At 36.5% G+C, this 27,553-nt stretch overlaps 5 protein-coding genes across 5 annotated transcripts; 3 read left to right on the top strand and 2 right to left on the bottom strand.

The window, feature by feature from the left end:
- Positions 1-2: 2 nt before the first annotated feature.
- On the bottom strand, positions 3-3,403 carry LOC17878036. The gene is made up of 12 exons (XM_023778936.1): positions 3,316-3,403; positions 3,142-3,217; positions 2,850-2,914; positions 2,600-2,722; positions 2,372-2,492; positions 1,949-2,062; positions 1,751-1,860; positions 1,455-1,635; positions 951-1,145; positions 607-843; positions 307-520; positions 3-150 (listed from the first exon to the last, which is right to left on the bottom strand). The coding sequence occupies exons 3-12, from the start codon at positions 2,891-2,893 to the stop codon at positions 95-97; spliced, it is 1,395 nt and encodes a 464-aa protein (XP_023634704.1). The 5' UTR covers positions 2,894-2,914; positions 3,142-3,217; positions 3,316-3,403; the 3' UTR covers positions 3-94.
- Positions 3,404-3,960: 557 nt separating this feature from the next.
- On the top strand, positions 3,961-5,785 carry LOC17881009 (berberine bridge enzyme-like 18). Its single transcript, XM_006283463.2, has one exon. The coding sequence runs from the start codon at positions 4,047-4,049 to the stop codon at positions 5,631-5,633; it is 1,587 nt and encodes a 528-aa protein (XP_006283525.1). The 5' UTR covers positions 3,961-4,046; the 3' UTR covers positions 5,634-5,785.
- A 4,197-nt stretch (positions 5,786-9,982) lies between these two features.
- Positions 9,983-12,274, top strand: LOC17879849 (berberine bridge enzyme-like 19). Its single transcript, XM_006283354.2, has 2 exons — positions 9,983-11,638; positions 11,967-12,274. Exons 1-2 carry the CDS (start codon positions 10,021-10,023, stop codon positions 12,065-12,067), a joined length of 1,719 nt encoding a protein of 572 aa, XP_006283416.1. The 5' UTR covers positions 9,983-10,020; the 3' UTR covers positions 12,068-12,274.
- Positions 12,275-12,656: 382 nt separating this feature from the next.
- LOC17878202 (berberine bridge enzyme-like 21) lies at positions 12,657-14,544 on the top strand. The gene has a single exon (XM_023779169.1). It carries the CDS (start codon positions 12,762-12,764, stop codon positions 14,388-14,390), a length of 1,629 nt encoding a protein of 542 aa, XP_023634937.1. The 5' UTR covers positions 12,657-12,761; the 3' UTR covers positions 14,391-14,544.
- A 2,607-nt stretch (positions 14,545-17,151) lies between these two features.
- LOC17879953 (tripeptidyl-peptidase 2) lies at positions 17,152-26,490 on the bottom strand. Its single transcript, XM_006282944.2, has 34 exons — positions 26,003-26,490; positions 25,727-25,805; positions 25,563-25,636; positions 25,325-25,434; positions 25,110-25,190; positions 24,920-25,006; positions 24,677-24,819; positions 24,410-24,560; positions 24,190-24,312; positions 23,877-23,960; positions 23,587-23,774; positions 23,331-23,505; positions 23,115-23,236; positions 22,892-22,971; positions 22,557-22,615; positions 22,112-22,266; positions 21,837-22,015; positions 21,617-21,729; positions 21,381-21,551; positions 20,793-20,921; positions 20,600-20,700; positions 20,397-20,514; positions 20,081-20,160; positions 19,817-19,883; positions 19,545-19,627; positions 19,400-19,451; positions 19,188-19,319; positions 18,941-19,012; positions 18,690-18,782; positions 18,467-18,562; positions 18,195-18,293; positions 17,979-18,071; positions 17,623-17,787; positions 17,152-17,526 (listed from the first exon to the last, which is right to left on the bottom strand). Exons 1-34 carry the CDS (start codon positions 26,442-26,444, stop codon positions 17,368-17,370), a joined length of 4,155 nt encoding a protein of 1,384 aa, XP_006283006.1. The 5' UTR covers positions 26,445-26,490; the 3' UTR covers positions 17,152-17,367.
- Between the last annotated feature and the right edge of the window lie 1,063 nt (positions 26,491-27,553).

Genomic DNA, 27,553 nt, shown 5'->3' with positions numbered 1-27,553 from the left:
CAATTGAATGTAAAATGTAGATAATGATATTCAACAAACAAAGTTACTAAGTCATTATTCTATTTCTATGATTTATCGTTAATCCATTTTTCTTTCAGCCTTCTTGCCAATCTACGTCTTCGTCTTCTTCTTCCGCACCCAAAGCCTCTGCTGCATATCAAGAAATTAAAAGTAACCAAGGTGAGCATCACATGTACGCATGAGACCTAACCCTCTCTTTATCATTTATGGCCTATTAATGCCTTGTTATATAAATATCATCTAGTAAGCTACAAGGAAACGAAGTAAGAGTAAACTCAAACTGACCTGAAGCAGGAGCTACTTCGTTCCATTCGACATCTTCTTCCTCATCATCTTCCTCTTCACGTTTACACTTCATACCAACTTGACGATCAAAAGATGTACTAGTAGCCAGTTCAATGTCAGTGGTTAATTTGGCTGCAGATTCTTGCTGTTTCAGCTTTTCAGCAAGCTCTTGCTGCTCCAATATAGCAGCGTATAAAGCTTTAACATACTCATCCTGAATCAAAATGGAAACAACAATCCACAAAATGATACTGCGAGAATCTAAACATATAAACAAATAATTTTCCCCTAAAGGCATACCTTCGGATCCTTATCATCATCTCCATTCCCCATGGCTGGTTTCTTGTCATCCGAAAGTTCTGCTGCTTCTCCTGATTCACCTTCATGATCAACCTTAGATTCCTGTCTCATCACTCCTCTTTGTTCCTCAGTCAGATTCATTCCTTTCTTGATCAGCCATGATGGAAAGACTTTCACACTAGGATCTCTATCTTCAGACTTGACAGCTTCTTCTCTTTCACCGAGGTTAACCTCAACCTAACCATGTAAGATTCAAGAAATCAACTAACCATTCACAGTAAGAAGAGGAAAAATGGAGGGAAAACTTTGGCATACTTTTTTTCTTTAGTGTTACTAAAGTTTACCTCTGTCTCTCCGAGAAATGGCATCGGTGTTGAACCATACCCACCCTGTGACATCGAAGGGTCATCACGGTTAAGATTACCCTTTTCACGAGCAGCCTTAGCTGCACGAGCCTCCCATGCCAGAAAAGATTCAAAGCTAGGAACCGGTAGGTCTTTTATTCTGTTTATATGATCCGTCAGAGGTTTAAACTGAGCCTGCATGTTATTTTCTAATTATGTCAACGCACAAACTACATACAAAAGCCAGGATACAGAAAAGAAAAAAACCCCAACCAAGCAAAACTAAAGACTAAAACAATAACAGCAAGTTACAAAACTATCACAGAGACAAAACTCATCATTTAAGAAGTTAAGATGATGAGTTTTGATGTCATCATGATGAATATGGAATTATGCACAGCTTCGGTCAAGGCAAAGCAATTCTGGTTTCATTAAATTTACAAGAATACTACAGTATTTATTAAACTGAGACACCAAAACAGTATACACATATGACATATGTACCTCCATGTTTTGAAGCAGAGCTTTTAGATGTTCCCGCTGCTGTCTCCTTGTTTTGTCATCCCCATCTACTACTTCTGAAGTTAGCTTGTTACATTCCATAACAAGTTCACCATTGCATTTTTCACAATGAAAAGAATCGTCTTCCATAGAAATTAATCTCAGGGCATCAAGTGCATTGTATCTACATATCAGAAATGAGAATCCATGTTTAGTGAACATAACACAATTCATCAATGTTTCACTAACACAGTTCATCAGTGTAATGATTTTCTAATAGAAAGAGTAGTGGACTTTACTTCTTTTTGCATTTGAGACAGCCATACTCCTGAACAGTATCCTTATCTTCTAGTTCATCTTTGAACTTTTTTTTCATCAGGTGCAGTTTATAACGAACAACATCATATATCTGTAAGAGAGAAGAAGTGATATAGGGTAGTGTGATAAAAAAAAAATCAAAACAGAGAACTTAATAATTAAAGGGACATGAAGCATACCTGTGAATAGTCGAGACACCAATACGAGTGCATCTGGACCTTAACTTTGTCCTCTGCTCGGCCACTAGTTGTAGCAGCCACTGAAACACTATTCTTCTTTGTACCCCTTGCAGTCTATTGAAAATATTCGAGTAAGGAAATATTAGTGTTAAGGGATGTAAAACAAGCAAACAATCCTAATGAATAATGTGGAAGTATACAAGAAACAAAAACCTAGGAAACAAGTACTAAACCTTTCATTCTCTCATACGATCATGTTCTTGAATCATTGTAATACTCAAAATGTTTTATGACAATATGCTATTTATCTTACGACTAGCAAAGTCGTTGAGTCATAGGCTTCGTAATAACAAGATTGTGCCATGAGTGCTATATATATATATCAATATGGAATGGAAGATAATAGTTTCTACACGTACAAACCTCTTTCCTGTCAACTCGCATGATAAGTTTTTGTTCTTCAAAGTTTCTTAATATTTTTCGAAGTTGCTTGGGGGCCAACTTCAAGTCTTTTGCCAAGTCTTCTTCTCTAACCCATTGCCGCCTAATAGACACAGAACAAGAAAGATACCAGAAATTATAATGTAAGTCAGTGAATAACCAATATAAGCAAGCAATACCAAACTTAAACATCCCCATAACCATGCAAACCTCGTAAGCGTTTGCAGCACCACAATGGCAATCCCTCTATTGTCACTTCTTGCAGATTTCTGTAGTTTATCACTTTCCAGAGTATAATTATCATAGAAAGCACTTGCTACAAGCTTCACCAGCCTGAAATTTTATGCAAAACAACATATGGATTGCAAAAGTAAAAAAAAAAAAAAAAAAATTGATATAAAGGCACTATATATTATATATGAAGAGTTTGGACAAAAACTTGTATGGTATAGAGACTTACTTGACAAATGGCTCCCGCACAACCACCAAGTTTGACTTTGCCATGGAGTTAACAAACCAGATACTCTATATATAGCAGACGAGGAACCGAGTATTATTAATTATGTTTGGGTTTAATACGAACTCGATCTACATTGATAAAGAAGATTACTTTACAAAAGTTAAAACAGAGCATATCACCAATATAACATTGTACCACTCTCTGATATAGGGGCCAACGAGTAAGATATACACACCACGTTTTGATGTTAGTAGAGCAAACATCTTATATAAACCAGGAACAAGAGACTGACCCCTTACTGTCGTTTTTGTCAATCGATTTCGTGGCTATGACTTATGAGCGCAAGGGACCACGAAAAATTAGGGTTTCTACGTACGTTGACAGAGATAAACTCAGTTAGAACCCGACAAATCTAGGTCAAGTTTCTATCACGAGAAGGATATATAAAATATATCTGTCATCAAACCTCTCTACTTTGAGAACACAATATATCAGTTCCAAGATCTCGCCACTGAGAGACAGGGACGCCAACAGAGCAAAACAGAACACACGGGGTAATGAGTAATGAATAATGAAGACTCTTTAGTCTTTTGTGTATTTATTTATAGCTTTTTTTTTTCTCAAGACTAATATAAGCAAAAATATTATTATCATCAATATTTCAATATTCTTTTAACAAAAAAAATGAAAAATATGTATATATGTAAATCTATAACAGAAACAAAATCAAAGATTGTAAACTCCAGAAAAGATGAAAATCATAGATAGTCTTTATGTGTTTGAGTTATAAATTAGCTTACGAATTTGAAGGATCGGAAAATAACATTTTTCCTACTTCTAGATGACAATTTACCTCACGTTTTATGAGTTCAGAATTGACTTACCTCGTTCAAGTTAACACACTAGAAAACAGTTCTCGCATCATTCCAAAATAGTTACAACTCAATGATTCAGCTCTTATACGTACGACTGGTGCATGACATATGCCATTCAATCATCACATCCATCTATTATTATTTGGATCACTACGTGTGATTCTATCTATATCCACAACTACGTACCAAACTCTATCTTTACATGTTTTCACTTTCAATTTCTCCACCAAAAACTAATTTAAAACTAGTAAAGTACTTTGTCTACTTTGCTATCTTTCTACCTAAAAAGCAAACTCCATTAACTGTTTACAGAAAACAAATTATGAAACTCCAAAGCTTCTTTACTTGTATATTGATCTTCTTACTTCTATCAATTCTTCATCTTGTTTCAGCTAACCGGTCTGATCAAGCCGGTTTCCTCCAATGTCTCTCTCTCCGGTTAAACGACTCCAACATCGTCTCAAGAGTCATACACACTCCAAACGACACTTCTTTCTCCTTACTCTTAGCTTCATCAATACAGAATCCGAGATTCTCTGCTCCTCATACACCTAAACCGGTTTTAATCTTAACACCGGTTCTACCTTCAGATGTTCAATCAGGGGTTAAATGCTCTCGACGGTTCGGTATCCACATCAGGACCCGAAGCGGAGGACACGATTACGAAGGCCTCTCTTACGTTACACATAACAAACCCTTCGTAATCCTCGATTTAAGCAACCTCCGGTCTATCACAATCGACGTCGATAACCGGTCGGTTTGGGTCCAGACCGGAGCCACGATAGGGGAATTATACTACGAAATCGGCAAAAAGAACCAAACTTTAGCGTTCCCCGCCGGAGTTTGCCCCACCGTCGGAGTCGGAGGACACTTCAGCGGCGGAGGGTACGGTACTTTAATGAGAAAACACGGTTTAGCTGCTGATCACGTGATCGACGCACGTATGGTCGACGCACGAGGGAGGATTCTTGAAAGACGAGAGATGGGTGAAGACTTCTTCTGGGCGATTCGTGGAGGTGGTGGATCAAGCTTTTGCGTTGTCCTTTCATGGAAGATAGGTTTAGTCGATGTACCATCAACAGTAACTGTCTTCAACGTCACGAAGTTCTCAGAACAGAGTGCTTCAAAGATCATTCACCGTTGGCAATTCGTGTCTGATAAAATCTCTGATGATTTATTCATACGAGTAATGTTGCAGAGATACAAGAACATGGTTCGAGCTTCGTTTCCGGGTCTGTATCTTGGTCCGGTTAACACTCTGTTGCGATTGGTAAACCGGGAGTTTCCTGAATTGGGTTTGGAGGAAGAAGATTGTAAAGAGATGAGTTGGATTGAGTCTGTGGTTTGGTTTGCTGAGTTAGGAGAAGAGCCTATAGATGTTCTTAGTAAACGGACACGAGGGTCACTAGCTTTCAAGGCTAAATCTGATTTTGTTGAAGAACCAATGCCTGAAACCGCGGTTTCGAAGCTGTGGAGACGGTTGCAAGAACCGGAAGCAGAGCTAGCTCAGCTAATCTTCACTCCATTTGGTGGTAGGATGAGTGCGGTTGCAGATTACGAAACACCATTTCCGCATCGAAAGGGGAATATCTATGAGATTCAGTACTTGAATTACTGGAGAGGAGAGGAGAAAGAGAAGTATATGAGATGGGTGGAGAGAGTTTACGATGATATGAGTGAGTTTGTGGCGAAGTCTCCGAGAGGAGCTTATATAAATCTGAGGGATCTTGATTTGGGGATGTATGTTGGAGATAAGAGGAGTAAGTACGAAGAAGGGAAGAGTTGGGGAGTGAAGTATTTTAAGAATAATTTCGAGAGATTGGTGAGAGTTAAGACAAGTGTTGATCCTTCTGATTTCTTCTGTGATGAACAGAGCATTCCTCCTTTTAGATCTGTTGAAGTGATTTGAAAGAGTCGAGAGAGTGTTATGTAAATTAAAGATATTTGAGATTTTGTTCTGTAATCAAACAGAGAGCTAGAGCAGTAGAGTGAAGTGTATGTTTTTATTATACAAGTGTATGTTTGGTTAGCTATATATGATCCTCTCAAATTTTGATTAAAGTTTTTCTAGTTGAAAATATAAGAAAAATATGATAATATCTAGCTAGTTTAATCTTATAATTTCCAAGATATTAATAAGTTTAAACGCAAAACGGTTTTTATTAGAAAGATCCCAAAAAAAGTTCAAGATAGTGTCTCATGAGAAGTCCATTAGCCCATGTAAATATAATTTTAAGAAATAGGGATGTATAAAAAATTTGTCTATAGAACATCAAGGGAATGTAATCAAGAGAGTTTCTCAAACTCCTCTTTCTTGTTTATGAAATCAAACCTAAAGTTTGCCATTTGCGTTTTTGGTGACAAATCTAATCAAGTTCTACTCCCTCTTTACATTTTCACACAATAAAGTTCAAATGAGCTATTTCAAATTGTAGTCTCTTCTATTTCATTAGCTTCAATAAATCCTTTATTGGATTTTCCTACAAGATTATTTCACTGTATTCCATCCAGACACGTTAACGTGTGGAACAAGAATATCCTTATGAAATGTGCTAGAAAACTCTCAAAAAGAACAATGTACGTTTTCTTCAAGAGGAAGCAAGCAGTTTTAAGTTAAGAAAACTGATAATGGAACAAGGATACTGATCAAGCTGAATTGTTCATGGGTTATACGTATGGAAACATTCAGTGGCGGAGCTATGAAATCAGTTCATAAGGGTCAAATTTTTTTATAAAGATTAATTATGTTATTAAAAAATTTTATAGGGGTCAATTGTGTTATTTTACAAGGGCCAGTTCAACATGGTCAAATGACCCCTATGATCCTTATATACCTCTGCCCTTGGAAACAATGTAACCGAGTGACGGGCTATTGTTCATGGGTTATACGTATGGAAACAATGTAATCGAGTGACGGGCTTGGGACGAGACCATAATAATACGTATGGAAACAATGTAAATAGTCCAACGTCTACTTTGTTTACTTGGTAGCGGATGAAGATTTAGATTAGATCACAAATATTAACATTGGACTATTTACTTACTTCGAGAAGACGTAATGGTTTATTGCACGTGAAATAAACTGATAGAAGCAACAAAATAAATTGATGTCCGAAGCAATCGCAGTGGTCATGCACTCATAGCTGATGAAGAAAAAAAATACAAGGCGCTAATCTAAAGTTTCAATTTTTTTAAGGATTAATCTTTGATCTATTTATTCGATCTCATTAAATAGCTGTTATGCTTTTATGAAAATACTCATTCGAAATTTGTTTTGTGTCTGTTTGAATAAGTTGTATTATGACATATTAAAGGAATATCTATAAGTACCAATTAATTTTCAAGACATCCGATTATTCAAAACATGCACGAATCATAGTACGTACGTGCACTATTCATAATTATAACATGATGATGTAAGACAAAGCAATTATAAACCAGGCTAGAAGTCTAAGACTAGTCAAGAACTTTGTTGAAAATTCAACAATGAAATGTTACTTTTCGGCATGAGAGAAGTAAACCAAAAACGAAGAAAAACACGTTAGATATCGTGGAATGAATTCGTGAACGCATGCATCAGTACTCACAAGTCACAACGTATGTAATATGTACGCCACACAAATGCAACCCTTTCACTTTCAACTTTAAAGACATGACATTATAATAAAACTCATTTTGGTTGCTTTTAGTTGAACTTTATCTTTTTGTCTCTATATTTCAATTGAATCTTATTAGTTTTACAGGTTTTAAGTGTTTATATTTAGACTTTTTTGAGTCGTTAAATCGCCCGATTGATCTATAAATCTAAACAAATTATGCAGAAAATTGCACTAGCATGGACTTTGTATCGTGTACATCCCTAATATTATAAAGGACAATATTAAGAAAAACAATTTACAATGTAGCTAGATTAGTACTAGTCAAAAGCATTTAAGGAGAGTCATCATCTCTGATTTTGATGGTTCATGCAAATTCTTAAACGTCTGTATTTCATAACGTCTAGTCAATATTTTGTTTCATTCACATGAATTTTGGAGGATATTAAGGAAATACATATAGCTAGAGACAAATAAACGATTATACTAAACTCAATAATTATAAGGAAATTATTTAAAAAACGATATTCTTTTGTCACTAAAGTGGAAGATAAAAACGAACAGACAAACAAAATGCATAAGATGGTGAAGCTTTGGCTGATTTCTAAAACATAATTGCTAGGTTAAAGTAGTTCATATACGAATTCTCGTATGTTTTCGTAGTTTGTAATTAAATCATCAGATTTATTTTGAGATGTAAAAAAAAAAAAAAAAGAGAGTTAAATTAGTTTCGGTCTGAATTAGATAAAAGATTAACAACACGGAAAAAGGAACAAAAAAAACTTGTGGAAGAATTGATTCATGAACGATATATTCATAATGTTTTTGAATTAGCCGTGATTATATATATAGTGTAATTAGTAGATAACCTTTGACCAAAAATTAAATAAATTAAATAACGTTTTGACCAAGTTTCTTTGGTAAATAACTCAACTGTTTTGAAAAAATACATGTCTAGTATTAAAGTAGCCTGGCATATAAAAATGATAACATACAGTACCATAAAAAAAAACCTATGAAATGATCTTGACGTTAAAAACGAAGATCAGATTCGGAAATGAAGCGATAATAGAATTTGTTACATTTTCATATTTCAACTTAATAGAGTTAGGATTTACGTTTAGACTTGTATTATCCTAAACACAGTATTGTGCCCAATGCCCACTGATTTTTCCTAATTGTTTACAGACTTTGTCAACGTAATATAAACATCTTATCTACGCAACTATTACAGTTTTCCATTCAAACAGAATAATAATAGTATACATATATATTGTTCTTAAAAAAATCATTTTTATTTCACAAAGTCTTATAACCGAAAGAAGACTTTGTTCTTTAAACATACATGAGAAGACTTGGAAAGTCAGAGGGCAAACCAAAGATGACAAAAATGAACGAAACTTCAATGTACAATGTATTTTCATATAATTAGACTTGAAGGTATTAAAATTTTTGCAACGCGTCTCTATCTAATTATGATGGTTGTTGATAATATCAAAATTGATAGTATTATTCTCTTTTCCATTCACATGAATACATAGAGACAAATTAAACAACAATACTCACTATAAACAAAAAATGAAAGGATCTTTAAGAGCCTACAACTTAATCGAAAAAGTAAAAAAGCAAAGATTGTATCGAAGCTTCGTTTATAAAACAGTTTACATAAAAAAAAAAGTAGTGGTATATGGTGATAATAATGCTGCTCACGTTGTTTTATAAAGTCTTCCCTTTGAACATTTTATTGCTTCGGCCACTATTAGTCAGTCAGTCCCACATACCCCCAATTGGATTATATTACCGACGCCGACCAATAAATGCTACGACCATTGACTTATAACATCGGACACAAAAAATAGATGTAACTGTAAAACAAATGGCTCAATGTACTTAATTGATTTCAAATAGAGAGGATTTATTTATCATATGATTCTAGGCTTGTTAATTTTTGTAGGTGAATCTCTAAGACCATAATTATCAATAGATTTTTAGGGTTGTTTTTTACCTTTAAGATTTGTTAAAAATAGCTCTTATATAAGACCAATTCTTAACAAATCTTAAGGATAAGAACACTCTAAAAATCCATTAATGTTGCTGCTCTAATATTTATGTCTTGACTAATATAAAATGTTTTTGATTGATAAATTAACTCGTAATTTATAAATAAATAACCGAGATTAGTATGAGTTACGATATGCGGTTTTCCGATTAGAAGATATTAAATATGAACGTACTTAATCATTTAATAAATGTATAAAAACTTTAAATATTATAATGAAACCAAATGAACATATATGTCAATGAATTTAATAAAGTTTCAGATACATTTGAGTTTTCCTAGATTAAATATGTGGTCTTCACTATTTCTTTTAAATAGAATGTTTAGATTTATGAATTTTTATCACCCTATAAATTGGCTAAAGAACTCTTGTTTTATCACCCTATTCAGTAGATTATTCGATTCAGTGTCCGCCTAAATCTATAGAAACTATAAAAAAGACAGGAGAAAAAAAAGAAATCGGTAATCAGTAATCTTATCCCCTAATCCCCCTCTAATTTATTTTTGTTATGCAACGATAAAAAAAAAAAACATAAAATACTTTCCAAAAAGACAAACCTTCTCCCTACGGTTTGGTTTTTGGTTTATAAATAAGGGCAGAGAAGTGGAAAGAACAGAGCCACACGAGACCCAAGAAAAAGATGCCATTTTTACACAAAATGCTCACGACACCTCTCTGCTTCTTCGTCTTCTTCTTCTTCCTCCTCTTCTTATCTCTCCCTCTCTCATCTATCTCTCAACCTACCTCTGTACACAACTCATTCCTCAAGTGTTTCTCCGAGAAAACCAAATCACCCCAATCCCAAATCACCGACAATGTCTTCTCACAGAGCAGCCCTGCTTTCTCTTCCGTCCTCCGTGCTTACATCCGCAATGCGAGGTTCAACACTTCATCCACTCCAAAACCCACGATCATCGTCACTCCCCGCTCCGAGAGCCACGTCAGCGCCGCCGTCATCTGCTCAAAATCCCTAAATTTCCTCCTCAAAATCCGAAGCGGCGGCCACGATTACGACGGTCTCTCTTACATCTCCGATAAACCCTTTTTCATCCTTGACATGTCCAATATCCGCGACGTTTCCGTCGATATCGCCGCGAACTCGGCTTGGATCTCCGCCGGAGCCACTCTCGGCGAGGTTTATTACAGGATTTGGGAGAAAAGCAGAACCCATGGCTTCCCTGCCGGAGTTTGCCCGACGGTTGGTGTTGGTGGGCATTTAAGCGGCGGTGGGTATGGAAACATGTTGAGGAAATTTGGGTTATCTGTGGATCACGTCGAGGATGCGAAGATCGTCGATGTAAATGGTCGGGTTTTAGATCGGAAAGCCATGGGTGAGGATCTTTTCTGGGCTATTACCGGTGGAGGAGGAGGTAGCTACGGCGTCGTATTGGGATACAAGGTCAAGCTCGTTCCTGTACCATCGATAGTTACTGTTTTTAGAGTGGAGCAGTATATGAACTCAGGAGCTGTGGATATGGTTTCTAAATGGCAATCCGTGGCTCCCAAGACAGATCGTAATCTGTTTATGAGGATGTTGATTCAACCCGTGACGAGGAATAAGGTGAAGACTGTGAGAGCCTCCGTGGTTGCTCTGTTTTTAGGCAGAGCAGACGAAGTTGTTACGTTGCTTCGTAAGGAGTTCCCTGAATTGAGCTTAAAGAAGGAGAATTGTACGGAGATGACTTGGTTTCAGTCTGCTTTATGGTGGGATAACCGTCTTAACGCGACTCAGGTTGATCCTAAAGTGTTTCTTGATCGGAATCTCGATACCTCTAGTTTCGGTAAGAGGAAATCGGATTATGTCGAGACTGCGATGCCTAAGAAAGGGATTGAGTCTTTGTTCAAGAAGATGATCGAGTTAGGGAAAATTGGGTTGGTTTTTAATCCCTATGGAGGTAAAATGGCCGAGGTTCCGGTTAGTGCCACGCCGTTTCCGCATAGAAACAAGCTTTTCAAGATTCAGTACTCTGTGAACTGGAAAGAAAACTCTCCAGCGATAGAGAAGGGATACTTGAATGAAGCTAGAGCGCTTTACAGTTTCATGACAGGGTTTGTGAGCAAGAACCCTAGGAGTGCTTACTTGAACTACCGGGATGTAGATATCGGTGTGAACGATCACGGTAAGAATAGTTACAAGGAAGGAGAGGTGTATGGAAGGAAGTATTTCGGAGTGAACTTCGATCGATTAGTGAAGATCAAAACCGCGGTTGATCCGGGGAATTTCTTCAGGAATGAACAGAGTATACCTACATTGCCAAGTAAGGCATAAAACAACAATTTGTCATTTGATATAACAACCATTGGCTTTTGCTTTAATGTAATGTTGTAGTGAAGCATATTATAGAATACATTGTTTTGGATATTGTAGATTGTATATTTTCTGTCCATGGAACTTAACGACAAGCCTATGTAATAAGTCAAAAGTTCTGGTGAATTCCAAACTAGTGATTGTTGAAAATAGCTACCTGCTGTTCAAATTTAAGGCTATAATTGTGGATGGTTTGGTTTGGAGTAGTTGATGGATGATTCTTGTGACCTGCAATTTTGTGTATAGTGTTGACATTTTTGGACCCAATTTGGTCGCAGATGCAAAGGGAACGTTGTTGCCTGAGCCGGGAACCGCAAGACGGTGGTCACGAGCTGGCAGAGCCACCCTAGCTGCCACGGTTGTCTTACACGTCTTCTAGAATCTTGCGATTTGCTTTTTGTTGTGTTTTGAATCGTTGAGTGATGACTGATGATGATCTCTCTTCATAAGATGAACAGAGCCTCACTCGTTTTCAGATCTTTAGAAGTTATCTGAAATTTTTTTTTTATTTTTTTGAAACTACATAAAGTTATCTGAAGTCGCAAGAATAATTAAAAGATTCAAGATTTTCATTAAAAAATGGAAATGTTTGTGAATGGATCAAATGAAATTTTATAGATTTTGATTACTACTATATGTTACACAAACTTTACACTTAATAGTTAAGGTTAATTTGTATTTAAATGGAAATATGTATAAATAACTTTGATTTAAGTCCACTAAAAAAAGTCATAAAATTTTGTGAAATCAAATCAAGACAGAGAAAAAATAATCTAATTTGCTTTAATTTAGGCCTAATTTGATACTTTTCCTCTGCAGTTCCTAGCTAATCACTACGACCTTTGACCAAAAAAAATGTTGACCATTAATTAAAATAACTCTAAATTAACAAACCAAAACAGAAATAAAAATCCATATGTTATTATGCCACTATGCTTAATAAATATATATACTGGAGTTAAGATGATTAATAAATGATAAAAAGAAAAAACATTATCTCCTATGATTAGCGGTTATAAATAAAGTAGAGAATAGAGAAGAAGGAACGAATCACACAAACATTACAAGGAAGGATGATGATTAAAGGACAAACCTTTGTCTCCGTCCTTTTGTTTGTCATCTTCCTCGTATCTATCCCTTTCTCAACCACATTCGCTGCACCTCCGTCGTCGGATTCTATCTACGAATCCTTCGTTCAATGTTTCTCCGACAAGACGAAATCCCCACAATCCCAAATCACTGACAATGTCTTCTCTCAGACAAACCCTGCTTTCTCCTCCGTCCTCCGTGCTTACATCCGCAATGCCAGATTCAACACTTCCTCTACTCCCAAACCCACAATCATCGTCACTCCTCTCTCCGACAGCCACGTCAGCGCCGCCGTCGTTTGCTCAAATTCCTTAAATTTCCTCCTTAAGATCAGAAGCGGCGGCCATGACTACGAAGGTCTCTCTTACATCTCTGACAAACCTTTTTTTATCCTCGACATGTCTAATCTCCGTGACGTCTCCGTCGATATCGCCGCCCAATCGGCTTGGATCTCCGCCGGAGCCACTCTCGGAGAGGTCTACTACGGAATTTGGGAGAAAAGCAAAGTCCATGGCTTTCCCGCTGGAGTTTGTCCCACGGTTGGTGTCGGTGGGCATATAAGCGGCGCTGGTTACGGTAACATGGTGAGAAAATTTGGATTATCTGTGGATTACGTTGAAGATGCGAAGATCGTCGATGTTAAAGGTCAGATATTGGATCGGAAAGCAATGGGTGAGGATCTTTTCTGGGCTATCTGCGGGGGAGGAGGAGCTAGCTTCGGCGTTGTGTTGGGATACAAGGTCAAGCTCGTTCCTGTGCCAGAGACTGTTACGGTATTTAGAGTGGAGCAGTATATGGATTCAGGAGCTGTGGATATGGTTTACAAATGGCAATCCGTTGGTCCCAAGACAGATCCGAATCTGTTTATGAGGATGTTGATTCAACCCGTGACGAGGAAGAAGGTGAAGACTGTGAGAGCTACTGTGGTTGCTCTGTTCTTAGGCAGAGCAGACGAAGTTGTTGCGTTGCTTGCTAAGGAGTTTCCTGAATTGGGGTTGAAGAAGGAGGTTTGTGAGGAGATGACTTGGATTCAATCGGCTCTATGGTGGGACAATGATGAAAACGCTACTCAGACTGATCCTAAAGTGTTTCTTGATCGGAATCTCGATACCGCGAGTTTCGGGAAGAGGAAATCGGATTACGTCGCGAGTGAGATGCCTAGAGATGGGATTGAGTCTTTGTTCAAGAAGATGATCGAGTTGGGGAAAATTGGGCTCGTTTTCAATCCGTATGGTGGGAAAATGGCGGAGGTTGCGGTTAATGCGACACCGTTTCCGCATCGAAACAATCTTTTCAAGATTCAGTACTCTGTGAACTGGAAAGAAAACTCTGCCTCGATAGAGAAGGGGTTCTTGAATCAGGCTAAGGTTCTGTACAGTTTCATGACCGGTTTTGTGAGTAAGAACCCTAGGAGTGCTTACTTGAATTACAGAGATGTCGATATCGGTGTAAACGATCACGGTACGAATAGTTACAAGGAAGGAGAAGTGTATGGAAGAAAGTATTTCGGAGAGAACTTCGATCGATTAGTGAAGATCAAAACCACGGTTGATCCAGATAACTTTTTCAGGAATGAACAGAGTATACCTACCTTGCCAAGTAAGGCACAGTGATATAATTTATATTTTAACAAATGAAAAAGGTTTTGTTTTGATTAAAACCAAATAATGTTTAGGGAAGGAGAATATGATGCTTTTGGAATATATTGTATATTGTATTCAAGGATGAAGGAACTCTATTATTAATAAGATTCTTTTTTCCATTAAAGTAGTGAATCAAAATACTCCATCAGCTGTGTTTATCATCATCAATACCACCAACCCCTTTATTAAGCATTTTCTTAAGGGGTTAGTTAAACCAAATAAATGATTCTCGTGAGTAAATTTTGGATTATGTAAGAAATGGTAAGAGTTGAATAATTGACTTTAGACGAGATTTAGCTCTGTAGAGGAGGAATCACCGATCACGGTGATCTTAAAAAGTCTTTTGTAGCATCGTTAAACTTATTTGTTGACTGAAGCATAAAAGTCAAACTTTGTTGGTTCTTGTTTTTCTTTCTATTTTTCTAAGATAGATTCGTGTATCAACTTCACGTTTTCACGGACTTTCGTTTTCGGTTTTGATGACTAAAGATAAGTTTTGAATTTGTTTTTTCTAATGCAAATACATTACAAAACAAAAAGTATTATTAGTTATGCCTGGTTCAAAAGTGTAATAATGAGTTTGCATTATGAAAATATGAATTCAACAAAGATGGCGCAACAAAGTAATCTAAAAGAAGAAAACATGATGGACTTACGAAGGAAGGAGGAGTCACGTAAACTAAAACTACTGTAACGTGAAAATTAATCTGTTAGACGAAGCTTTTATTTGTTAACTATTGCGTTTTTGATTACGAATTAGATTAGCTATATAGATTTTCTCCCAGATTCCGTAATAGACCTCTCCGTTTCAAAAAAAATCGTAATTAATTTGATACGTAAATATCATGATGTCGACTTTGTTTTGAGCATGTTTTACTTCGTATTATATATGAAGCATTATTTACTCATATTATGTGATGAGTATTCAACTGAAATTATACTAAAACAAATCACATTTAGGATTTTTTTTTGTCAAAGTATCATTAACTGAACGATATAATTTACATACAGTCAAATTATCGACATTTTGATAGACTCAAGTCAATGAACATTTTAATGTCTAATCTAAGTATTTAACGCATGAAAAAAAAAAAAAAAAAAACTCCTAGTGGGATTTGTGCTTCAAACACTTGCATATGTATAAGCAGGGGCGGATCTAGAAAAATTTGTTCAATGAGGGCAAAAATATAGTAAAAAAAACTATCAAATACTAAATTATAAAAGACATAAAATTGTCATGTAAAAACTTTAAAACATCTTACAAAACCACTCAGACGCTCATTTAACAATTGAAACATTTTTACCACATTTTCATTTGTGACAGATTCAAATAATTAAAAACAAAAAAACATGTTATTAATTAAAAATTTAGAAAATTTTGAATTTATAGACTTATATTTTAAAATTTATTAATTTTAAAATTTTGAATTATGTAACAAACTTCCATAAAAGTTTAACCATAGAATAAACATATAAACAATTATCACTGCAAAAACTAATATAGTCATGTATAACATAAAAACCAATATAATGTTTTCCAGGAAACATAGTTATAAGCTTGAACTGATTAAATAAAATTAATTGACTAAAAAATAATGCTTATATAATAGAAACGATTGTAAAAAATGCAGGAAAATAAACTCACAAATTGATAGTTGTTGATTTGTTGTCACACAAAGAAACCAAATGACTAAAGAAGAAGAAAATAACAAAAAATTAGGTCTAAATTAGTAAGTCTTTAATTTATATATTAATATATATTTTTTTGGTACATAGATTAATGGGCTTTCCAAGAAAAATGATGAAATATAGTTTTTGTGGTGGGACAGATTTTATTTTCTAATAATATTAAATAATTTTTTAATAATTTTTTTTTTTTTTTTTTTAATGCTGGTGGCAGGTGCCCCCACCACCTTGGCTGTGGGTCCGCCCCTGTGTATAAGTATATACATAGATGGCGAAACGAAAAAGGATCAGGCATGACGCATTGGAGCACTACGCTACTACTACAGAAGAAAGTGGTCAATAATTATCTATCAGTGTATCTCAAACAAGATCATGAAACGCGGACAGAGTTGGCATTATCTTTTATATTTACCAAACATATGATGATAAGAGGAAGTAGGTTGGTGAGGTAATCTTACATCTTTTATGCGCTATAATATAGTATTCCATTTATACTTGGATTACTTAGTTATAAACAAATCGGCCAGCCGAATCACACGTCAACCTTAATGGATTGGGAAAAAGTAGATAGGACGAATACAAAACTACTACAGAGATTACAAAAGTGTAAAAGTAAGCTAACTACTTAATGAATGGTCAAGTATACCAAAATAATTGACGGGGACAAAGAAATCGAATATATTTAGTTTTTATGACAAGAAAGAACCGTACAAGAGTTGAAATGCTGGATCAAAAAGTCTGCTATTAAGGTGGTGCCAGACTGGTTTATTAGTGGAGTTTTTGTAGTAAACAAACCTTCTCTAAGCTAGTGTGTTTATTGGTCGTCGTTATACTACTCTTGTTTAATGCGATCCTATTCCTTGAGGCTTATCCGATTCGTCACATATATAATCTCTTCGCCAGCGAATACAAAATTACAAATATTTTACTACACTGGATGACTATGGCACCGATCATATTAATTATCATGAGTTATACTGACGTGAGTATGACTGATTAGCCTATGACTGATGCCTCCCAAAAAAAGCAAACGAGAAAAAAAAAAAATTGTAATTTTGATCGATAATTTTATTGATTCACTACTGAAAAAATGTATCACAATATAGACGACGAGCATAACAGTTTATAAGGACATATAAAAGAGTAGTCTCGGTTTAAGAGAAACAACGAAGTTATATGTTTTGGAAGCTTTTATTGAACAAGCACTAACCGCAATAGCTCTGGACAAGCTTTTATTGAACAAGAACTTTAGCTACAACTACTAAAAGAGTGGTAAACTTTTAGGGAAACGAACCTGCATCCATTGCTTCTCATATGTAACCAAATGGCTCCAACCTAGTTCCTCCAGTAAACCCAGTTTCATTTCATAGAGTTTCTTATTCGCAATCTCGCTCTCGTTTTGGATCAAGTCATCAAGTACCTGAAGATCACATTATCAGTCATATAGATCAGTGGTTTCAGCTGAGTATCATTTGCAGTTTCTTCGAACGTATAAGTAATAGATTAATGTGTTTACCTTCAATGCGGTCCCTAGTCGTGAGAGCCGTTTCTCTCTTAGAACAGTAAGAGTACCGAATTTCGATGATTTCACGTCTACCCATTTTGTCAGTTCTTTAAAATTCTCTTCGAATTTATCCTTCTGGCTACTTTCTTCTTCTTCTCCTTCATCTCCCTTCTCACCCTGCAAACAATAATGCTAATTAGCTATAAATAATGCTAATGACACTATTAGTAGTTCTTATGCGCTTATATTCATCACCTATCACATGCGTAATCAGGCTAAATCACCAACTAACATGTTACTCTATTCTAGCCAGATAGACTAGTTAATAGTTAACCAGGAGATATAAGTGTGATAACTGTTGGTCTTACCTTCAAATTCTCAATTCTTGCCATGGCTAACCCTTTCTGATATAGTGCCTCTGCCAGTTGATCACGTGTCATCTCCATATTTTTCTTCAATTTCTAATTCAGATTTAACACAGTACGTGTTGTTATCAAATCCGTAAATAAAGCAAGTAAATAGATAAGAATTCTATGAAAAACCAAGTTTGTAAACCAAATGAAATAACTAAAATAATTTCACACCTCTGCTTCCTCATCTTCTGGTTCACTTTTTTGTTGCAAGAATCTTGCTAACTCATCTACGTCAACACTGCGTACTACTTCATTTGCAGCTTCTATAATCTGCGAAAACAAAACGAAGGATATTCAGCTTACATGTTTATGTCCCTGATCATCTTACAAACGCTTGAGAGTTTGTAAGAGGCTACTCAGTGTTTTAAAGTTGAGTATTCTGTTTAATGTATAATTAGAGAGAGTAGTGCAAAATTTTGATAGTAACTCATTTGAAATTTTACCTCTTCGTGATGGCTGATTTTGTCCCCAGCATCAGACCGAGAGAGCAAACCTTCCAGGATCTTAGCTAGTAATGGAGTATAATTCGGGTATTCAGACTGCCAAGGAACATATGCTCAAATTAATCTAACAGTTACTTCAGATTTGCATACCTTTTTCAAAACTTTCAAAGTTAAAATGGCACAAATCATTATTCAAAAGAAAAAGGAACGCCTGTTGGCAAACCTTGAGACAGGCACACAACTTTCTCCACTCTGAACGTTCTTCCTCAGTTTCTTGTTTAAGGCTCCCAAGAAACTTAATCTTTGTGTCGCGAACCTAATTACAAGATAGTGGTTATGTAAAACAGTCCCAAGAATAGAAAAGAATACCCCTCAACATTAATTAACAGTATTAGATTCGATTATGTATATAGAACATTGACCATAAAGTAGAGCAAGATCCAATATAATAAACCATGTTCCTGAAAACTATACCTCTTGTTCCAAGCGTTCTGATACTGATTTAGAGCAATCTGAAGCAGAAGATGCCTTTTTATCTTCCTCGGGCTATAGAATAAACAAAACACAAAAACATTAAAAGAAATGGTGTACAAGGAAACAACTAGATCAAGCTAAACACAAAAAATGAGCTCCTATAGCCAGATTGTCTTGCATTACTGCAGAAGTATCACAAGTCTATGCTACCAGGTAAAATAGACCAAAAATGGTAGGTTATTTATACCTTATTTGGTGGAACCACATATGATATCGGATAAGATACAGGATTATCCTTTGGACTCTTCCCTTCTTTATCATCAAACGACATTTTCCCATATGAGATTTCTCCCACCAACACAGATCCTTGGGGAGAATTCTGCAGGTGAAATTAAAATTGTACATTTGAGAGATATATGCATCAAAACATTAACTATACTTGTCATCTATCTACTAAACCTTGGGTAGCTTGTCCTTTGTAGGTGGGCCCAGATAAAACGCTTCCTTCACCCTGCAGGGTGATAAGTAAGGTAAAAACGCATTCAGAGAAAAACTACCGCAGCAGCCACAAAACTTCAAACTGGTAAGTGAGCCAAAAGAGTACCCAGGCATTAGAAGAGAGGACTTAAAGGCACCATTTCCTGTGACTGGACCATCTGGTTCAGAATGTAAGTTCAGCCGAACCTCCTGTATCACCAGCAAAGTAGATGGAAAAATTAGCTCTTCATGAATTATAATGTTGCAAAAAAGATATATATTGACATCAGTAAACACGCAAAAAATCAACTTTGTTTTGTAATTCCTATTTTATTTCTGAAAAATATTGCATCTAGCTTCTCAAAATAAAGTATAACCTAACGCAATTCACAATCTTACCCCCACATTTCTTTCAATAAACAAAATGAGCTGCTTCAACTTTTCCAGCAGCTGCACATTTTCATGCCTGGTGAAAACAATTAGCTTTTAGAGTAGAAGACTAGATACGTAATATGCACTGTGAAACAAAGTTGTCAACCATGAAAAATTTATAGTTTAACTTGTCAACTGATCATGTTGAGGGGATCAGTTAGGCCTGTAGATGTACAAACTCTACTCTTCAGATTTTAAATAAACTACAACCATTCAAGATGTAGCACAAACCTCAGATACAGCTGAAGTTTATATTCTCCCTTGGGAAGTTTAGAAGATTCAGGATAAACATCACCCATTGCATATACACGCTGAAAGTATGTCAGGACAGCTTGTTAAGGCAGTAAAATACTATGATTAAAAGTAAGAAATAACCTAATCTGCTATATCACGAAAGCAGAAAAGCGTTTACAGAGTACAAAATCCCAGCCAGAAATTCATAAACCTTGTTACATGTATCAGGTTTTTGGTTGACAATACCAGTGAGAATTACAAGCTAATATATTTTTGTACAATCTATCCTATTAGGTGGCAGTTTGAAGAGTACCTTGTTGGCATCAGAGATCATAAAAAACTGGGACTCGAATTTTGTGTCATATATGCGATTGTTCAATAATGGTATATACGGTTTCACTTCAGCTGCATCGTCTAACTTGAACTTGAAGCTGCAGAAACAGGAGGATAAGTATTGCTCATAAAAATTTGATAGAGAGCTAGACAACAACAGCAAGAACGCAGAAGCAAACCCACGTTAATGTCAATGCTAGTATCTGTTTGCCCGACAGTAGTCTATCACGGCCAGATGATAGAGTCTTCAGTTGTGCATCTATTGGTTGATACGGAACACGTATCTGCAGTTAAAAATAATCAAAGCTCTGTCCAAAAGCAATACTACAAGCAATTACAGGGAAAGGAGAAGATACCATCTTTAAATTCACCGTACCTTGTTCAGAACAGCTACGGGAACGAGTTTTTCAGATGCCAATAGTGCTTCAGCTTCAACTTTTATTGGTGCTTCACTTCCATCAAGCAACAACTCTTCTTTATCGACACCAATTCCATGGAATGCAATCTAAAGTACAACAAATAACTTCAGTCAATTCATTTCTAACAAGTCACTAAATATAGTAAGTTCTTGTGACCGAACTGAACATAGAACTTTGCTGATCGCATAGGTGTAAACAGCATGAAGACTGACCTAGAACATTTTAATTATTATTCACCTGTATCGTTTCCAAAACCATTCCTAAACGAGAATGCACAAACAGTAGCGATTATTGCTAAACCAGAGACCTAACATTCAACTAAAGAGAGGATAAATTAACGTGGGCCAAAAGATAGACTAGCATGACTCAAAGGAAAGTAAGAAAACCAGTAGGGAAAAAATGCTGAGAGCATATCTAAAATAATAATTAGAGTTTTACCAGATAGAGGAAGACACAAAAGACAAAACAAAACACAAGCATTTAACATTCCTTTTGCAAAGGCTTTAATAGCACATATATTCACACACATAATTCTCAATTCCTACCTCAAAGTCAACAATAGTCGGTTCACGACTTCCAAGGCCACTTGACCAGAATTGAGCTATAGCTAGTTCCATTGTTTGACCACTAAACACAGGGAACGCAAAGCTTTTAGCAGACGGAGATGCGAAAGTTGATGAGCTCTCCCACTTGATAGGCCTTCGCAATGGGCAAAGCTGCAAATTAAGTAAAGATAAGAACCAGCAGCATAAAGAAACCAATAATCATCCTTGTGCCCTACCTGAAGTGTATCAATATAAAATCGTCGAGTAGTATCAAACCCTGAAGTTCGCATTGTAGCCTCAGCCCATGTTGCTCCATGTGGTACCTCGATAAATCTTCGTTCAATGTGGCCTAAAGTTGGAATTATTGATGAATAACATATTAAAGGTAAAATGGATGCCATGTCAGAGGATATATTTTTTTATAAGCACACATTAACAAAGTCAGTAAATGATAACCTGAGATGAAAGACATTTGTTGAAATGAAATAACTGGAGGTCGATTTCCCACAGTCTCGGGAATTATTATTGTTACTGGGATTCTGAAAAGAGGACCACGCTCTGGTGCTTTGCAATCAATCCCATAAAGTTCAAAGTAATGCACACCCTCCCCAAGATTTGAAGGGTCCACAACAACGCTAAAAAGAGATGATAGAATCTTAATACAGAGATAACATGGCACAGAGAAGTAAACCAAACATATGCAGCAAGATCTAGGATTGGAAAACACTAACTTGAAGCTACGTCCATTATGAGTGAGAAGGAGGTAGTCAGGAACCCGTACAACTCCTTCATCTGTGGAGTGCAATTCAAGACATTCTTCAAAAGGGACAAGTTCCTTTAAATTACTTGCACCTTCATGGAACTTCGGATCAACTTGTACCGTCCACTGGAAAGTCAAAATTATGCTTGTTTCACATAACAGACAGGAGGTATATCATGTAACAAAAGCCTGAAAGTAAAATATACTACGCATCTAGCAGAAGATAAAGTACGCCAAGGGAAATTCTGGCTCCATGATAGGGCATCCAAAGATATTAATATTCCAGAAACGGACGAATATGGTATGTCGCATGACGATAATGATTTTTTATATAGAATTAATGTTGGTATGCATCTGGGCACATTACTATGCATACTCCTGAGTGAAGATATTCCTGTGATACAGAAACAGCTCACCTCAGTAGACTGTCTGCAAGCAGTACCCTCCCGCAGGTAGATGCCTCGTGATGATGGAACTGCGTTTATAAAGTAAATCATAAAAAGAACGGTACCCATTTTATCTCAACTCAAAATCTTAGGAAACTTTCCTCAGGCAAAAGCAGGAAGCAATTTAGTTCACTAGCTTCATAGATGAGATGCAATTTCAAAATACAAATTGGAAATTAACACATTCAGTTGTCCTGTTTATAATTGATTCTAATAAAAATATGGGATAGGTTTCAGCAAGCAGATATTTAATACGCTTCTAGCTTGAAATCTTAAAATAAAGTTCAAATCCTTTGTTTACATACTTGTTTTTCCGGAGAGATTGACCTTTATCTGATAAAATACGCATGGACAGTCCTGAAACTTTTTTAAGTATTCATATGCCCTGTCATAACAAAATAAATTAACTAACTATTTAGAATATGATAGAATCTTTTTTTTTTTTTGGACAAGAATATGATAGAATCTAAATAGTTAGAATATTTAGAATATGGTGTCAAATTTTAATTTTGCAGAATAGAATCTTACTTATCAACTTGCATAAGCCCTTGTCCAGTAGTTAGTTTATCTTCAGGTAGATCACCAACAGGTGTAGATGTATTCTCGAGGGCCCTTCTCACAGTGTACGGGCTAACTGGGATGCCTTCAGCCTGCAGAAGTATGAAAGAATGTCAGCAGCAGAATGGCAAGAATGAAAAAGAAACAGGCATACCATAAGTAAAAGAATATTGTTGACGAAGAAACCTTCATAGCACTTAGAAGTAACGCAATTGCTCCGCAGGCAGAAGGAGATGCCATTGATGTTCCATTCATGAGCATGCGTCTTTGAAGCGTCCATGTAGGAACTGGAGCAACAGCACCACCAGGCGCGCTTATGCATACACCAAGATCCCCATCAGATGTTGGTCCTCGGCTTGACCTACAATATAACAATAATTATTTAGTACCAGTTACAACTACCTATAGAATGAATAAAAAGAAAGGAAAAAAGAGTAAATACCAAGTGTATTCAAGCCCCTCGCTGGGAGGTTCCACTACTGAATGGGCACCAGCTGCCATTGCAGGAGAAACATATGCACCAACACCAATGATACTGGAAGTTGTTCCACCCGGTGCTCCAACTGTTGTCAAAGCTGGACCACTGTTGCCAGCACTACTTACAAATACTAGGCGTCTCTTGTTCACGGCCTAAATAAAACATAGCATAATGTCAATAAATGCAAGATAAAAATCACAAAATACAAGGTAATAAGTGCTGCCCAAAAAAAGACAGAAGGGTTTGAATGATACTTCAGTAACAAGATCAACAAAGCGCCCATAGTCTGGAAGTAATGCTGGTTCTCCATAGCTCATGTTGACAAGATCACATTTATGCTGTAACATTATTATAGAAGTCAGCATAACAAAAAGAGATACTGAACGTATTGACGTGTGTCAATGCATACCTCACATACAATAACCCACACAGATAAGAAACTTTTCTGATGTTGCGAAGTTATTTAAGAGAAATACGACTTGTTTTCGCTCAAACTTGAAAGGATGTAACTTTATGAAGTTACAATTGTAATCATGGTAAATTCATTTCAGCCAAATGAATTATTACCTCCAGGGCAGCTATCAATGCCCGTGTCAAGCCAGTTCCGGTCTCCATTGAACCTAACCGAGAGTCTCCAATTTTGCAAGATACTATCTGTGCACCAGGTGCTACACCATTTAACAAATGTTCCTAACATACACATAGAAAAGGAGTTAACTGATTGCTACAAATTATCAATATAAAAACTATTCCATATAACAAATTATCAATACAAATGCGTTGGCACCTCAGGGTGGTGTGCAGTAGCTATTCCAGCAACATGAGTGCCATGAGGAGAACTATCAGTTACAATGCTTAGGACATTTCCCTCATCATACACGTTAGTAACAAAAGAGCATGCATCTAGTCGGCTAAACACACCATACTTCCGCTCAATTCTGTATTACATATTAGATTGAGGTGAAAAGAAAAAAAAAATGGTGGAAGAATTATGCTCCCAAACGATAAAAAACCTGAACTTTCATAAGAAATAGATTTTTAAAGGAAGAATTGCCTGTAGTTAGTCAGGGGGAAGAAGTCTGCTAATTTCCCACAATCTGGATCCTCTTCAAGACTCTGCGTATCAAGTGCAACCCTCCATACTTCGCCATCATGCCACACAACAGCATCAATAACAGGCCCTTTGTCTTCATATTTCTACAGAAAACAAAACAATTGATTTACAGAGAAGGTTCAAGAAAACAGCGAACAAGTATATGCAGAAATAAAATTACCAACGGGCAGTCTCGAAGCTTACATCAGCTTGTTTTTTCAGAAAATCAACTTTGCTTTGGAGGTCTTCGCGGGTCTTCTTCAATTTCGCATCTTCTACCTTGCTGTGCTTCTGCAGGAAAAAAATGACAAATGAGGTTAAGATAGAATTTAAACAGCACTGCCTAACTCAACATCCACGATACAGGAAAGCAGATTCAGTATCTTTGTAGCACCTGATCGAAATCATACAGATTCTTTACAGCCTTTGCAATCTCTTCCTGATTCTTCTCATCCCAGTTTTTCCTTCTCTCTTTCTATGTGAAAAAAAAAGCAGAGAGAGATATTAGACAACTGAAATTGCAGACAAGATTTATATAATTTGATGAAAATTTTACGAGAGGATGAAATGAACCCAACAGCCAAAAGAAATCACAACTCTAATTGCTACCTTAACACGAGAAGTTAAGTCACTTGTAAATAGCTCATAAACCAACTTGCAACCTACACGCCACTCTCCTGTGGGGTTTTTCCATGACGAATTGACAACCAAAGGTACCCCTGCAACAATTTTTTTTTAAACAGAGGAAATGAGCAACGTATAATATAACTAGAAAATTGACAAGCCATGAGCACGAAAACTATTATGCAGATACCATAAATATCTCTTTCTAGATCGAATCACCAACCTGATGCTCCACGGATATGGCCATCTTCATTGGCTTTCACTACTGTGGAGGTATCTATATCCCCACTTCCAGTGCTGAACAATGAAAAAATGGATACCATCAGGTCAGTCACTTCGACAAACAAAGAACACCGGAAACAAATTTCAAGTAAACCCCAAATATACCAGTCAATGACGTCCAGAACCTTCGGTTTCCCATCAGAAGTTACATGCAAGCCAGCAGCAGAAGGATCAAAACCAGAATCTGGAAAACAAAAAAACAAATTCCCATTTGCTCAGTTCCTCAATTTATCAGACTTTTACTCGGAGAGTTACAACGCCGTCTTTAAAACCAAACAATCGCTCTATTATCTAATCCAGTACACGCAACTTAACTATAGCGTAAAGGTCATGCAAAATTCTCTCCATAAACAAACAAAACGAAAGGCAAAGTAGTAGTACCAAAGATAGCGATAACGACGCCACGACCGTCGTACTCAGGATGAGCTTCAACGAAGCGATCCGCACTGATTTCTTTCTTAGGCATGAGAGAAGCAAGGAAAGTAGACTCGTTCAGCTTGAAATTAGCGACAGAAGCATTCTCAGCTCCAACACCACCGGCACCACCACCACCTCCTCCGCCACAACCGACGCGAGAAGCCGTAAGAGTCTCAGAAGAAGAACAAGGCATCGCCGAGGAACCACTCCGTCTTAATCGAATTCCACGAGAACGAGAGCAGCTTCTTCTTCCGAATGATTTGAGTCTTCGATGAAGAAGAAACGGAGAAGAAGAAATGAAATCACGAGGACGAGAGAGTGAGGAAGAAGAAGCCCAATAAGAACGACACGACGGGCCTTTGATTAACACGCCGTGAAGCTGTAGCTGCAGCAGACTCAGATCCATCTTCGGGATATGCGTTTGTTTTTTTAGTCAATACTTAATAGGGGTATTTTGGTCAATTAACCACCTGAGTCGCTTTGCTACACCGGACCGTGCGTGCGTGCGTGGTGACTCGTGTCGTGAGAGGACTTTGTGCTTTGTGGTGTCAATGGAGTTGGTGGTGCCTGGTGGCTTACTCTAACTGGTGGCTTGGCTTTGCTCTATCTGGATAACGAGATTGTTTTTTGGATTATAATTTCCTGATTACAAAGTTTCTTAAATCGTTTAAATTGAGAATAAACCAATTCAATAAGTTGGATTCACTCAAATTTGCTACTTGGGGTTCTCGCTCGCTCGTTGTATGAGACTTGTTCTCCATTGTTATCGTCTTTTAGCTTGATGAAAGACAAAATTTAACAGTTCATAGATTTGGGACCTTGTAGTTTGCACTTCTCACTGATTCCATTTGAGTTTGTTAATCTTGTAGACGTCGATTTGACTTTCTTTCTAGATAGATGATTATACGATAACGTAACTAATTTGAAAATTAATTAGGATTGTATACACGTTTAGTTTAAGATTTAGTATTTCAGAATATGGTATATTGTGTTAGTTATGTCATGTGGGCAATCTGAAGAATCCCTGAAAAGGGGGAGATCTTTGGGCAGCTTTCTAATTTGTGTCAGCAAAAATCAAAGAGCTATGCAAGTTGAAGAAAACATATTATCAAGATATTGAGTTTTGGTCTCTCCCAACAATAGCTGTTGCTATAATCATATGGAATTATGGATATTGCTATTGTTAGATGGATAGCTTCTTTGGAGCTTTTACATTTGCTTACGTACGCAGCTCTCTCATGTTCAGAAACTTAACTTGTGTTCTTCATCATGGGTCAGCGTTTGTAACTGCACCCATACAAACACACACACACACCTAACACACAAAAAGATCAATCATTCTTCATACAATCTTAATTTTAAACTAATTTTTCTCGTTATTTTGTTTTGGTCATGATATATATGTATATCGAAATAAGTACGAATCTATTCTTGATTTCGGATTAGGTATCTGTGGTTGTGAGGAGTACGACGACGAAACTTAGTTGTAACAACACTATTATATAATCAAATCAA

The sequence above is a fragment of the Capsella rubella genome, unplaced genomic scaffold (genome assembly GCF_000375325.1).
Source record: "Capsella rubella cultivar Monte Gargano unplaced genomic scaffold, Caprub1_0 scaffold_7, whole genome shotgun sequence".
NCBI lineage: Eukaryota > Viridiplantae > Streptophyta > Magnoliopsida > Brassicales > Brassicaceae > Capsella > Capsella rubella.
This window is presented reverse-complemented; position numbering and strand designations above follow the sequence as displayed.

What these genes read in the sequence shown, in the direction of transcription:
- LOC17878036 (XM_023778936.1), bottom strand. Translation starts at nt 2,893, where the DNA reads ATGGCAAAGTCAAACTTGGTGGTTGTGCGGGAGCCATTTGTCAA. An exon ending in TGTCTCAAATGCAAAAAGAA is followed by an intron (nt 1,636 to 1,750) that starts GTAAAGTCCACT and finishes TCTGATATGTAG; the next exon opens with ATACAATGCACTTGATGCCC. An exon ending in ATGATGATAAGGATCCGAAG is followed by an intron (nt 521 to 606) that starts GTATGCCTTTAG and finishes ATTTTGATTCAG; the next exon opens with GATGAGTATGTTAAAGCTTT.
- LOC17881009 (XM_006283463.2), top strand. Translation starts at nt 4,047, where the DNA reads ATGAAACTCCAAAGCTTCTTTACTTGTATATTGATCTTCTTACTTCTA.
- LOC17879849 (XM_006283354.2), top strand. Translation starts at nt 10,021, where the DNA reads ATGCCATTTTTACACAAAATGCTCACGACACCTCTCTGCTTCTTCGTC. An exon ending in GAGTATACCTACATTGCCAA is followed by an intron (nt 11,639 to 11,966) that starts GTAAGGCATAAA and finishes ATTTGGTCGCAG; the next exon opens with ATGCAAAGGGAACGTTGTTG.
- LOC17878202 (XM_023779169.1), top strand. Translation starts at nt 12,762, where the DNA reads ATGATGATTAAAGGACAAACCTTTGTCTCCGTCCTTTTGTTTGTCATC.
- LOC17879953 (XM_006282944.2), bottom strand. Translation starts at nt 26,444, where the DNA reads ATGGATCTGAGTCTGCTGCAGCTACAGCTTCACGGCGTGTTAATCAAA. An exon ending in GAGGGGCTTGAATACACTTG is followed by an intron (nt 23,506 to 23,586) that starts GTATTTACTCTT and finishes GTTATATTGTAG; the next exon opens with GTCAAGCCGAGGACCAACAT. An exon ending in CAATCTCTCCGGAAAAACAA is followed by an intron (nt 22,616 to 22,891) that starts GTATGTAAACAA and finishes TTATAAACGCAG; the next exon opens with TTCCATCATCACGAGGCATC.